The following is a 13,910-nucleotide window of genomic DNA, read 5'->3' on the forward strand; positions in this document are numbered from 1 at the left end:
GTGCCAGGGCCTGCCCACCCTCCTAATTGCCAATATCCCATCTTCCCTGCCCTTTGGTAGTGGGGGCCATTCCCCACTGGAGCCTCCTCAGCCAACACTCAGCTCTCAGGGCTTTGGGCTCACTGCTCCTGTTCCACTCCTGCCCCGTTGAGGGAAGTGCGTCAGAGCCAACCTGGGGCTGCTGAACAACCCCTGTGACATGACAGGGCTGATGGAGGTGGCTGGCACTGAGACACATCATGTCTGAGCTCCAAATAGCTCAGGCAGGCAGTGAACAATCCCTCTCCCAGCTGCCAGCATCCAGCAGGATGTGGCTGGCTTCACTCAGACCATCAGCGTCAATAAAACATTTGGCAAATCCAGGAGCATCTGTGACTAATGATGGCACCAACCCCAGCAGAGCACAAAGTCATGGTCAGCCCCTGAGTCATGAACAGCCTGACTGGAAGGGACCACAGGGATCATCCAGTCCAGCCCTGGCCCTGCACAGACACCCCAACAATCCCACCCTGGGCATCCCTGGAGCTCCTGGAGCTCTGGCAGCCTCAGGGCTGTGCCCATTCCCTGGGCAGTGCCAGCACCCTCTGGGGGAAGAACCTTTCCCTGAGATCCAGCCTGACCCTCCCCTGGCACACAGAAGGGTGTTTTGATTTTTTGTTTGTTTTACAGGAAAAGAAAACTCCACTGTGTTTTTCTACTTTCATCTTTCCTATTGGAACAGCAGCTCGAGACTCCCTCTAAAGCTCACCAAAGATTTAAATGAGAAATCAGGAACACTGCAAAGGCTCACTGATCCTTCACCCTGTACCAAATCCTCCTGGCACCCAGGCCAAGCAAAAGCAACTTTGCTGCCCAAAAGGGATTGGGTCAAAAACTTACAAGCAAGCCCAAAAAGGAAATGTGAAACTGGGCTGTACTCACCAAGCACCACATGAAATGTGAACATGGAAAGCTTGTTTCCATTTTCAGTTTATTTCTTTTCTTTCTGGCTACCTAGACACACAGAATGGCTGAAGCACTACCAGGAGCACAGCAAACCCAACCAACAACCACTGCCAGCCTCTCCCCAGTGCACTGGCACTCACCAAAGCCTCAGAGCTGTGCTGCTGTTTCAGGAAGAGCTGGGTACTGATGGAAAGGGAACTGGAATTGTGTTGCCTCTGCCTGGGACTTTGAAAAGCAGCCCTTGCTGAGTAGCAAGGTATCTTGCTGTTATCAAGGTATCCTGCAAGCAGGCAGCTCCAAGGGCTCTGCAACCCAATGGAGAGGCTAAATTTAGCCAATATTCAATGCCAGGGCTAAAATAAAAACCTTTGCTTAAGCACTGTTCCCTTTACCTCGAGGAAGGTAAATTGCTTTGATGGTGAATCCACAGTGAGCACTACCATGGTCTGAGGAGATGCTGCTCCAAGGAAAACCTCTCTTATGCAACTGCAGTATCAAAGAACAGCTCTCCCTGACCCACTAATACTCATTTTCTTTCTCTTGGGCTAATTATGCCCTCAGGGATACTCTTGAAAAGACACTGAGCCTACACCCAAAGAAACCAGTTGGTGCAAAATAAATGAGATAATCTTTTGACTACACTGCACTTGTTATTTTAGGGGGAATGATATTTAGGGAAGAAGGGAATTGTTTTATTTTTGTAGCCACAAAAGCCTTCCTGGTGTGTTATTTACAGGAAAAAATGTTATATGACATAAAAAAAGAACAACAATGCAGCTTCTCTTTTTCACAGCTGAGTGACCACTGAAGAATTTGGTGAGCAGCAGAGGAGGGAGAGGCAGCTGGGCTGTGAGGACACAACAGTTTAGAGTCTTTGAAAGTGCAGATTGATGTAAGCAGATCCTACCAGTGGCTCCAATACTGGCACTACCATGAGCACTGCAGGAAGGGAAAATGTGGACCCACTTATCTGGATAATGAATTCCTATCCCTGGAGTGTCACAAGGAAATCAGAGCTCTCTGGGGAGCCTTCTTTGAGTCAAAAGAATTATGGTAGTAAGGTGACCTTCTCTCCAGCACTGCTTTATTTTCCAAATGGCCACTTTGTACAAAAGCACAGTTCCATTCACACCCAAACCCAAACGAGCAGGGAAGGTGAGACTGAGCCAAGGGAAAATGCTCCAACCACCACACAGAGCACAGGGCCAGCACAGAGCACTGCCCCATCCCCTGCTTTCTTTAGTAGTAACTGAATAAATAAATAAATAAAAACAAAAGGCTGCCACCTTAAACACAAAACAAAGTCAAATATAAATTAAATGCAGTCAAATACATGACAAACAAAACCAAAGTAACTGCCACCACACCAGGGCCTTCAGGAGTGAGGCTGAAAAGATGGACTGGTGCAAGGCCTGCACTGGCCCCAGCCAGCAGCAGCTCCCTGGGGCCATGAGGAGAAGGCAAAGTCCCTGCCAGTCCCCCCTGAGCCCTTGGGTCATTCCTCACAGCACACAGTTAGAGAAGGGCTCTTTGCTGTGCCAAGGCTGATGCCAACCCAGAGACCAGACTGGCAGCCACGGGCTGGGCAGAGCAGTGCAGGCTCTGCAAGGCTCAGCCCCGAGAGCAGCAGGGCTGGGCTGGCCCAGGACATGCCAGAGCCCAGCCCCCAGTGACACAGGGGCACTCTCAGGAGCTCCAGGAGAGCAGCCCAGGCCAGCCCCATCCCTACAAGTGCTGAATAAATGTGAGGATGTGGCTCTTGAGGTCATGATTTAGTGCTGAACAGGGGGGTTGGTGCTTAAACTTGATGCTCTTAAAGACCTTTTGCAACCTTAACAGTGCCATGCTAACACTGATTTATCACCAAGGAAAGCACACTCCACCCCAAGGGAGAAAAGAAGCCAGACTAAACTCCCTTTAGTCTCCATGTGAGCAGCAAAAGGAAGCTCCCATCAGTCTCCTCCTGCCTCTGCCACTCCCAGCTGAGGCTCCTGAACTGCAGGGCTGAGTCTGGCTCTCCTCATGCTGGTCCTTTGTTTTAAAAAAAGACATGAAATTTACTCCAACTGCTCTCATTGGAGAGCTGCTGATCTTTTTCAACATCTAGTGGATGGTTAAAATTAGTTTGAACTACTTCCTTTTCTGGAAACAGTGTTTCAGCAACAAATCAGAGTTTGAAACTGAGGTAAAAGCAAGAGACTAAGTTGCAAAACAGATGCAAAGCTGATCTTTAAATATTCCCTGACAAACCTACACTGTGGGAGCTGCAGAGTGTGGGACCATGGGCACATCTCTCAAGCTGCCCCAGCAGGTTCATCAAACCCTGGGAGCTCCAGGCACTGCAGGAGGAGCTGCCCAGGAGCCAGCAGAGTGTCCTGGGGCATGGGGAAGAGCATTCCCAGCAAGGCAGGGAGTGATCCTGCCCCTCTGCTCAGCCCAGGCGAGGCACCTCTGCAGTGCTGTGCCCAGTTCTGGCCTCCACAGCTCAGGAAAGACCAGGAGCTATTGGAGAGGGTCCAGTGGAGGCCACAAGGATGATCTGGGGTCTGGAGCATCTCCCTGGTCAGGAGAGACTGTGGGAGCTGGAGAAAAGAAGGTTGAGAGGAATCCCATCAATCCATAAAATATCCCCAGGGGTATCAGAGGATTGTGCCAGGCTCTGTTCAGGGGTGCCAGTGCCAGGATGAGGGGCAGCAGCCATGAACTAAACCACAACCAACTCCACCTCCACATGAGGAAGAACCTCTTTCCACAGAGGGGCAGAGCTCTGGAACAGCTGCCCAGGGCAGGCTGGAGTGTCCTCTATGGCCACCCCCCAAAGCCCCTGGGACACATTCCTGTGCCACCTGCTCTGGGGGACCCTGCCTTGGTGCTGTTGGACTGGGTGATCTCTAGAGGCCCTTCCAGCCCCAGCCATGCCGTGTGTCCTGTCCTGTCTGTGGGTCAGGCCTGCCACGAGGGCCCAGGGCAGCCCCTGCCCCCCCCAGAGCCCCTCTCCCACTGCTCTGCCCAAAGGCAGCTCCAGGCTCTGAGCTGTGCCCAGCTGCTCTGGCAGAGCCTCACCTTGTTTAGTGAGTGCCTTCCTCAGCGCTGGGGTGATCATCTCCCTCCTCTCAGCTCCAGCAGCTCCCTCCTGCAGCTCCTGCTCTCTCTGTTGGAAGAATTACAAGGAATTAATTGCAGCCAGTTAGAGCCAGGCCTCACCTCAGGCACTGGGGCACAGCCACACACCTGCTGGACCAAACCGAGCTGAGTGCCACACAGCAATTCCTGCTTCCCTCTAATCCTGCACCTCATCCCTCTTCCCAGCAGTAACTTAGGATAGTAAACTGGAAAAGGAACACCCCCAGCACACCAGATTTGTCCCACTGACACAGCAATAAAATTCTCAAGGATATTTTAACAACCAGGCTGTGAAATCTCATCCAAGAGTGACCCCAGGTTTTAAGCCCTGATGTTTCATGAGTGCACAACAACCTCACAATAACCAAACCAGTGTGTGCCTGCAGTGCCACTGCTTGGGAGAGCTCAGGGAGCACTCCCAGCACTACACACAGCAGAGGAGCCCTGGAGCAGCAGCCACCTGCACCACCAAAATTCAGCCACTGCAAAGGCCTGCAGGAAAAGGCTGCTCCCCTGCCCACAGCCCCTCCAGCAGCAGCCCATGGAAGTCTGGCTTCCAGCTGCTTCCACACACAGCTAAGCCCTGGGCAGGAGCTCCAGATACTGGGATAAAGTCATAGGCAGGAGAAACAAACCCTGGCACGTAACAAGTGGTGACTCCCCTGCTGGGTGAGTGTCACTGCTGAGACTTTATGGGTATTTATTGTTTCATGTCTGCACAAAGAAGCATCAAAGCAGAAATAATTACTTGGATATTTCATGCAACTTGTAATCTGTCAGTCCTTTATGGCTTTTATTGAAGGAGTTATGGATAAACAACAAAAACCAGCAGAGGACATTTTGTCTTGACAATACTGAGGCTATTTCACATCCAAGCCTCTTTTGTGCCAAAGCCAGGAAAAGTTAATGGAAATGCTTTCAGTTTGAGTCTCCTCACCAACTGTCAGCATCACTAAGGAAACCAGTGCTCCTGACTCGCCAAACTGCTCTTCATAAACAGGGAGAGGAGGCTGGCTGCTCCTGCACATGAACAGACTGCTTCTGTACCTGGGCAACAGCTCAGAAAATAAAAGGTGCCTCCAAGGAAAAATACATTTGAATATTAAAACCCACACACAGAGAAGTTCAAGGACAAACTAGAGCTCCTAATAAACACTTGAGAAGGAAACAGGAGAGTAAAACATTCAGGGACAGAGATTATGACCTTCCCTACTCATTTTGGATACAACTGCCCACAGCCTCAGGGACATTGTTCAGAAATGTATTTTTCAACCAGTACCACAACATGGTCCTTTCTGAAGGAGAAAGCTGTATCCACCTTCTACTTCCTTCCATTCAGCTTCCTGAAGCTTTAGGCAGAACTTCATTGGTTTCTGTAACACATAAAACTCCCCTGGAAGCCTACATCTAATAATTAATTGCCATTTAGTGGGTTTTAAAGCTCATTTCTTGAGCCTTGATCTTAATTTATCAGCAAGACTCTTCAACAGTAAAATATTAATATTGCTGGGAAAGCTTCATGCATAAGGAAGGAAGGAGATAATAGATAAAAACTTCATCTTCCAAGTGTTAAATAAAGAGCTTGTCCTGCCACAAGCCATCACTTAACCCAGGCCACAGGCAAGGCCCTACCTTAGCACAGACTGAGACCTGGGCTAGAGGAAGGAAGAGGAGTGGAACTCAAGGAGCTTTAGGGACCCTTCCCATCCAAACCACTCCCTGATGCTGTGATTTGGGAGAATTACAAACCCTCAAAGTCCTGAGCAGGATTTAAACATGGACACCTCCTGGCCTGTGCTTCACCATCTCAGGAGAACTAAACCTCCAGTATGGAGGTTTATATAAAAAATGCAGTCATTAATTACAAATGAGAGACCCCATCCAAGAAAGCCTCCAAACACAAAGTCCTTCTGCATGGAAGACATTTGGATTTCTACCTCCCTGCCACTGCAGCACCTGAGAAAAGCCCCTCAAGAGAACAACATCCAATTCCTTCCTGGCAAGGCAGAAATACAGTTCAATTATCATTTTCCCCTCACAGAGAGGATCACAATTCCCCCTGCCCACACCCTGATGTGTGAGCCTGTAAACAAAACCATGCTTTGTTTTTCCCTGCCCTGCAATACCTGCCCTGCTCACTTTGGCAGGGGATTGGCTGCACTACTCCTGGTGGGAAATGGAATTCACTGCACAGGGATTTCCACTTATTTGGTTAATAAACCTTTCAGATCTGTTATTGAGGGATGGAGAGGAGGGGAAAAAAGTTAACTTTGCACAGAGGAAACTTCTCCAGTTGTGGTGATTTAGTAGAAAGCCCTGCAGTAAATCCAAGGCAAATCACTGTCTTTCCATAACAAATCAAGCAAGCAGTGACAAGAGCCTGCTTTTCAGGCCCTTGAAATACTCCACTGCCAAAAACTGGAGGTGCAGCTCACAAAGGAGCAGGGCCAGAGATGAGGAAAACCTCTGGATACACCCTGATTCCTTGGAAGGCTCAGCACAGCTCCACTGCAGGCTGGAGGGGTTTGGTTGTGAATAAAGGCAGCTGAAGCCCAGCTATGATCCCCTGCTCTGCAGCTGAAGGGAAAAGGAATCCCTTCCCTTTCCCTCTCACTCAGACAGCATAACAGGCACAGGCAGCACAGTCCCAAGGCAAGGAAAACACAATTTCCATGGACCATGAGCCCCCGACAAAAGTGAGGGCCTCAGCCTTTCCTACCCCAGGACAAATCCCAGTGCCAGTGTTTCAAAGGGCTTCCTCCAAATCTGCCTTCCAAACTCAAAGATGACCACCAGGATGTGCTACTGCCACTTGTCCTCCTCTCTGAAGTGCCCTCTCCAGCTCTGGCTCCTCATGTTGGGAAGGACCTTGGGATGCTCGAGCACATCCAGAGGGGACAACGGGGCTGGAGAGGGGCTGGGAACACAAACCCTGAGAGGAACCCCTGAGGGAGCTGGGGGTGCTCAGCCTGCAGAAAAGGAAACTCAGGGCTGCCCTCATTGCTCTGCACAGCTCCTGAAAGGTGCCTGTGCTCAGCTGGGGCTGGGCTCTGTCTCCAGCAGCACTGACACAACCAGAGCACACAGCCTCAAGCTGTGCCAAGGGAAATACAGGTTGGATATTAGGAAGAAGTTTTTTACAGAATGGGTGATAAAGTTCTGGAATGGCTGCCCAGGGAGGTGGTGGAGTCCCCATCCCTGGGTGTGTTTAACAAAGCCTGGATGTGGCACTGGGTGCCAAGGGTGAGTTCAGGTGTTTAGGGCATGGGTTGGACTTGATGATCTTGAAGGTCTCTTCCAACCCAGTCATTCTGTGAATTCTGTGGTTCTCCAGGATGCCCAGGTGCCCAACAGCTCCCTGTGTTTCCCACTTTATCCATCAAACACTCTTCAAACTGATTGTGCAGGGGGGAGAAAAATAAAAAAGACCCTGAAACTCCACACAGAAGGCTGAGGGAGCTGAGGATGTTGAGCCTGGGGAAGATGAGGTTGTGTGGAGACTTGACAGCACCTGCCAGGGTCTGGAGGGGACACAGGGAAGCCAGAGGGACCCTGCACCAGGAACTGAAGGGACAGGACAAGGAATAACAGGTTCAATCTGACAGAGGGGAAATTAGAGTTTGATATTAAGGAAAAATTCTTTCCTGTGAGGGTGGGCAGGCCCTGGCACAGGGTGCCCAGAGCAGCTGGGGCTGCCCTTGGATCCCTGGCAGTGCCCAAGGCCAGGTTGGACAGGGCTTGGAGCAGCCTGGGACAGTGGGAGGTATCCCTGCCATGGAACAAGATAAGCTTTAAGGTCCCTTCAAACCCAAACCATTCTATGATTCTCTAAATTAACCGAATTTAGCACTTTTAGCCTCGTGGCTCTATTTACTGATGTGCCATGGCCGGGGAAAAAAAAGCTCCCCCAAAAGCTTTTACTCTCAGAAAAAGATTTACACCCAATTATGACTCAACTTCTTTCCTGCTTAACCTCCCAGTGGTCACACAAAGGGAAGCCCTGGCCTTGCCACGATTTACAGCCTCATCCATCTACAAGCTCCAGGATCTTTTCCCAAAAGAAAAGCACAAGCATTAAGCAAACAGGAACATACCAGGGCTGGAGCCAGCACTAACAGAACAGCACTGAGGGAACGCTGGCCAGGCTGTCAGAAAAAGCTGCCTGGCAGCAAGAAGGATTAGCAACACTTCCCCAGGAGCTGGGGAATGAACTATTAAAGTTCATGAATTACATGAACCAGAGTTAAAGTTCACAGAGCAGAGCTCTGGAAGCAAAGCCCCAGAGGCAGCAGGACAGGCAGCAATGCTGGCAGCTCCTCTCCTCGCTCAGCCTCCTCTGGCAGGGGCACCACTGACAGGAACCACGTGGGGACCTGGGGAGCTCGGGGACACCAGGCTGCCCACAGGCATGGCACTCCTTTCCTTACAAAACAACCTTCCTGGAAGGCTGAAACACATGGGGAAACAGGAATGGATAGAGGGCCCACTCCACAGACACCCCTGAAGACAAGCACAGGAGCAGAGGGTGCACTCTGGGGACTGTCCTCCTGCAGGAACACAGCTGTGGCTGTCACAATTCAGCTGTGACAGGCAGAGACAGAGCTGCAATTTGCTGAGCCCAGGGATGAACACCCCGTCAATCCCACAGCACCCTGGCCCTCACTGCTGTCAGTCACCAGCAGAGACAGCCTGGAGCTCCTGCAGCACACAGACCTGAGAACTCAGAGTGAGCAAGCTGGGAACCAGCAAACAGCCCAACAGACAGAAAATCTTATTAAAAACACCTGCCAGAGTCTACATAATCACAGGCTACACACCCACCCCAGCACTGCCCAGTGAAGCAGAAAGAGCTGAGAGCAGCACAAGGAGTTGAGAGGGGAACGGGGCAATGCAGCACCTGGCCATGACTGAAACATCAGCTGCCTGTGCCAGAAGGGAAAATTGGAGCAGGTGCTCTCAAAAAGTGGCCCTAAAGTCACAGAATCATGGAATGGAGTAGGAGAGACCCTAAAGCTGACCCTGTTCCACCCCTGCCATGGCAGGGACACCTCCCACTGTCCCAGGCTGCTCCCAGCCCTGTCCAGCCTGGCCTTGGGCACTGCCAGGGATCCAGGGGCAGCCCCAGCTGCTCTGGGCACCCTGTGCCAGGGCCTGCCCACCCTCACAGGGAACACTTTTCCCAACATCCCATCCATCCCTGCCCTCTGGCAGTGGGAGCCATGCCCTGTGTCCTGGCACTCCATCCTCCTTGTAGATTCCCTTCAAAACGGGGAAAGTCCCTGAGAAGTTCTGACTGATACCAAAAACCAAACAAAAAAACCCAAATTCAGAATCAGGATTTTTCTCTCCTGAAGTAGAAACCCCTGTGAATTTTAAATAAGGAGATGGAATCCCCACCTCCCTCCCTATGCTGTAGGATACAGAAGGTCCCTGGTGTTATTCTGAGGCAGCAGCTCCCACCTAAGCAAAGGAAAACAGACCTGCAGCTCCATCCTCATGGAGGGAATTTTCCATTTCCCTTTGTCTGAAAAGTCAATGCTGAGATTTCTGGACATTTACAGCATTTAAATCCCAAACTCCTGCTGACAAGCAGTGACAGGAGCTTATGCTGCCATCCAAGTGCATCAGCCTGAAAGGGCCCTGAGCATCTTCCATGAAATGCAGAGGCAAAAACGATCCCACCAACATCATTTTCTTGTAGATTCAACATCAGCCCAAGTCCTCAAGGACAAGAAACCTCCCAGGTCACAACTTTCCAATGTATCTGCAGGGCTGCAGGGGGGTTCAGCGTGCTGCTCTGAGCTCCACAGCACTGCTCTGCTGTAGGGCAGCTTTTACAAGGTGCTGCTGAAGCACAGCTCCAACTCACACACTGCTGAGGGACTCTGCCAGCATTTGTTTGATTTGGGAGACTTCCTTGGACAAGCCAGGAAGAAGATTGATTTTCAAAGGCACCAAAGGAGTCAAAACAAACAATGTGTCTGTGTCCACCCAAAAGGGACTGCTTATACTTGAAAACTGAGCCATATTTTCACATTTTATTTCTTTCTTCTGTACTACAAAAATCTCAACTGAAGCCCAGTTAACACAGATTAACAAGTGTCCCAAATGCCCAAATTCACTGCAGTAAGATTTTCCATTCAGTCTCTTCTGCTCTCTCACACAGAGCAGGCAGCACACATCCTTCCATACTCCTGCCATCTTTTGCAGAGTCTTTTTCAAGTGGCTCTGTAAAGAATTCTCCACTCCATTTCTTTCTTTTCCATGAGTTCAAGACTAAAAGAACATTTCATTTCAATGGCAATTTTTCAAGTGGTCAAAAAACCACAGAAACCTGGAATGATTTGGGTTGGACAGGACCTTAAAGCTCATCCCATCCCACCCCTGCCATGGCAGGGACACCTCCCACTGTCCCAGGCTGCTCCCAGCCCTGTCCAGCCTGGCCTTGGGCACTGCCAGGGATCCAGGGGCAGCCCCAGCTGCTCTGGGCACCCTGTGCCAGGGCCTGCCCACCCTCACAGGGAACAATTCCTAATTCCCAGTATCCCATCCATCCCTGCCCTCTGGCAGTGGGAGCCATTCCCTGTGTCCTGTCCCTCCATCCCTTGTCCCCAGTCCCTCTCCAGCTCTCCTGGAGCCCCTTCAGGCCCTGGCAGGGGCTCTGAGCTCTCCCTGGAGCCTTCTCCTCTCCAGGTGAGCACCCCCAGCTCTCCAGCCTGGCTCCAGGGCACAGAGGCTCTGCTGCTTTGATTTGTAGAATTTCAGGAAGTCTGCTCAAATCTGTCATTAGACAAGCAGGAAACTTTAAAAATGCACAGCAAAAAGAAAACCACCTGAGAAATGGAGCCCAAAGTTGGTGAGAAATGGTGAGCAGGAGGGCTGGGCTGCTGCAGGGTCAGTTCTGGATGCAAAGGATGTGGTCAGGAAAAGGCTGCAAATAAACACTGAGAGCTCTCAAATGCTTTTACCAAGGAAGCCACTGCCACACCACGTTAGAGCCTGCAGACTGCACATCCAGACAAAGGTTACATTAAAGTTATTCTGGGGTTCTTTTTTCCCTTCTATCACTCACAAGCCTTACTCAGAAAATGCCTCAAGATCTCTTGTAATTCGGTTTAGCAATTGTAATCCTTTCCATTAGCCAGGGTTAAGAGAAAAAAGACTTGAAACCAGGAAAGGAGAAGGGTGAAGTGTCCCTATGGCAAACCCTGCTGTTAACAACAGAAGTAGTCCCCAAGAAGTTAAATTTAATTTCTGAAAGCTCATTTTAAAATGTAGACTCACACTGAATTGTGAGCCAGAGTAGCACAGATCAGAATCTGGCTTAGAGCAGCTGCTGCAGATAAGGGCACATTTTTCATAAAGGAATCCTTCACCCATTAAAAGCTGAAGCTTTTGGATCTGTCCACATCAGTTTTAACTGAAAGTTACATACTCAAATTTTGTTCCATTTGGTTAACAGATCACTGATTATTCCTTCCTCCTTTAAAAAGTTCCTAGCTGCAGCACAAAGTTGCACATGTCCCTTGGTCTGTAAACCTTAGGCCTTAAATACGCCATTGCCCACTGTCCCACTCCAACCAAACCCAGCTCCCTCAAGAGTTCCTTCCCCCAGGGCCTGCAAGGTTTGGGCTTCCACAGCAGCCCCAGGCTCCAAGGGCTCCCAGGAAAGGCTGGAAGGGCTGGGATTCACACTGGCTAACCCAGGGTGACTTTTCAGGGACCAGTGCCAAAGGGGCCCAGGGACACAGAGGGACACAAACTGAACGCTCTGGGGCAGGGTTTGGTTCCTGGAAACTCTCAGTGTGCTCCTATCAACCCCTCTCTCTTTACATTGAAAATAGCCTGTCAGCATCATTACACTGCTTCTTGTAGAAAACATCAGCATTCATCTCAAAATTGCATCAACAAATATGCTCATTTGATTGCTTCCAAACCCATCAAACAAGGAATCAGGACATTATTATTGCTATTACTCATGCCTGAAGTTTAGAAATGTGAAGGTTAATAAAGTCATTCCATTCCCCGGGAATGAGTGCAGACAGTTCTGTCCTTTCAGCTGATCTCCCAGCTGGGGGAGATAATCCACACTAAGAACTGATGTCCCTGTGATTAATGGCACCTTGCAGGCCACAAACACCCTCAGAGTTCACTTTCCCTGACAAATCCACATCAGCTCTGGAGGAAAGGCAAAGTGTGCCACAACTGCAAAACTCCAAAGTCCACCTCATTCTTAAATGCATTAAAAACCATCAGCACATATTATGAGAGTTGGTAAACTCATGTGGAATTTGCTGTTGGATCAGCCACCAGTTAACATACTTGAATATATTACCAATAGTTACCCAACCCTGTGTCAGTTTGGGCTCAGACTCAGTGTGCAGAAGGCACCATCACCATGAACTGTGAAACTTCACATTCAGCAGCTCTTCAAAAATCCCTCTCTTCTCTAGCTCAGTCTGTAATAGCTATAATTCAACCTGGCAGAAAGGTTCTGGCATTCCCCTGGAACTCCTGAATCCATCTGCCTGGTCCAAGTGGGTGCAGGAATCCAGCACCTGCTTCAAGGCCCTTGACAGTACTTTACAAACCTGCAGAACATGGGGGGGGAAAGCTGTAAGACAAATCTCAGCCTTGATTTCCATCAAGGCAAACAACAAAAGACAGATGCAAAATTAAATGAAGATGACCAGCAGAGATGTGAGCAAGGACTTATTATATGCCTCCACAGCCTCACTCTGGGATCCCAGAAAAGGCAGGACAATAAGGAATTCTGACTATCTGTGCCTGCCTTGCCTGCTAGTGAGCCTCACAAGAGCCAATCCATGCAGAAGAGATGAAAGCTGGACCCAAAACCATTTCTAATTAACTACAATGCACAAGGCAGAACCTGCTGCTCCACATCCCATAGGCAGAGGGGTGAATACCCAACAATGACACCCACAGAACTCCTGCTGGAAAGTGTCAGGCACATTCCAGACCCAAGGAACTCTGAGGAGGAAGAACTGTCTGTGACATAACCCTTCAGATACCCAAGTTCCTCTCAGACTTGCTCACGTGTGTGTGTGAGCAGTTCAGATCCCAAAGCCCAGAGCACTTGGCTGTGTGGGCAAGGAGTCCTGCAGGACAACAGGTTAGGTCAGGGAAAACAACAGTGTCACACCCATTTTACACAGTCCAGCATGCCATGAGAGGAAAATGGCTAAAATGGCCAAAGGCAGAATGACTCACCTGGTACAGGAAACCTCTCAGGGCAGACTCAGAGCCTAGAAAAGGGACAGGACTTCAACAGAGGTGCCCTTATGCACACTCAGAGTGAGCTCTCAGGCCCACACCAACACTTGCCCCTTCAGGATTTGATCCTCTGCAGGAGGGCAGTGTTCAACTCTCCCAGCAGAACAGCTCTGCCAGCTCCTCCAAGGAAAAGGCTCAAAGGATCAACACCTGCAGGTTCCAGCTCCAGGTGAGTGTCTGTGCTCAGGCAGCAGCTGCCCCTCTGATCAGGATGGCACTTGGGCCACAGCCACAGCAATCTGATCTGCAGAGTCACAGCTACTGCAGAACACAAGCACATCCAACACTCTCCCTGCTCCAGCAGAGCACCAGGAAGGCTGAAGACAAAACAGTTTGGGTCCTGCCTCAGCCAAGGCACAGACAGCAGTGAACTTTCCCTGCCTGTGTACAAACCCACACCACACTGACCTCAGCACTGACTTCTTCCAGTGAACAGCAGAAAGTATTTTATTGCTGTGCTCACATTTTATTTGTAAACTGGCCTAGGATACGTGGTTTTCCTGGGTTACACTGCTCCTCGATCACGATGTTGCTATATTCTGTCAGTC

At 50.0% G+C, this 13,910-nt stretch overlaps 1 protein-coding gene across 3 annotated transcripts in view; it reads right to left on the minus strand.

The window, feature by feature from the left end:
* The window catches only part of LOC129129188 (S-adenosyl-L-methionine-dependent tRNA 4-demethylwyosine synthase TYW1-like), a 99,933-nt gene that overhangs the window by 79,042 nt on the left and 6,981 nt on the right, over window positions 1-13,910 (minus strand). For all 3 annotated transcript variants that reach the window (XM_077188771.1, XM_077188770.1, XM_077188772.1), the window contains exon 8: window positions 4,009-4,096. In XM_077188771.1, coding sequence (XP_077044886.1) covers window positions 4,009-4,096 — 88 coding nt within the window. The remainder of the gene's footprint in view (window positions 1-4,008; window positions 4,097-13,910) is intronic.

This window comes from Agelaius phoeniceus, chromosome 20 (assembly GCF_051311805.1).
Source record: "Agelaius phoeniceus isolate bAgePho1 chromosome 20, bAgePho1.hap1, whole genome shotgun sequence".
Taxonomy (NCBI): Eukaryota; Metazoa; Chordata; class Aves; order Passeriformes; family Icteridae; genus Agelaius; species Agelaius phoeniceus.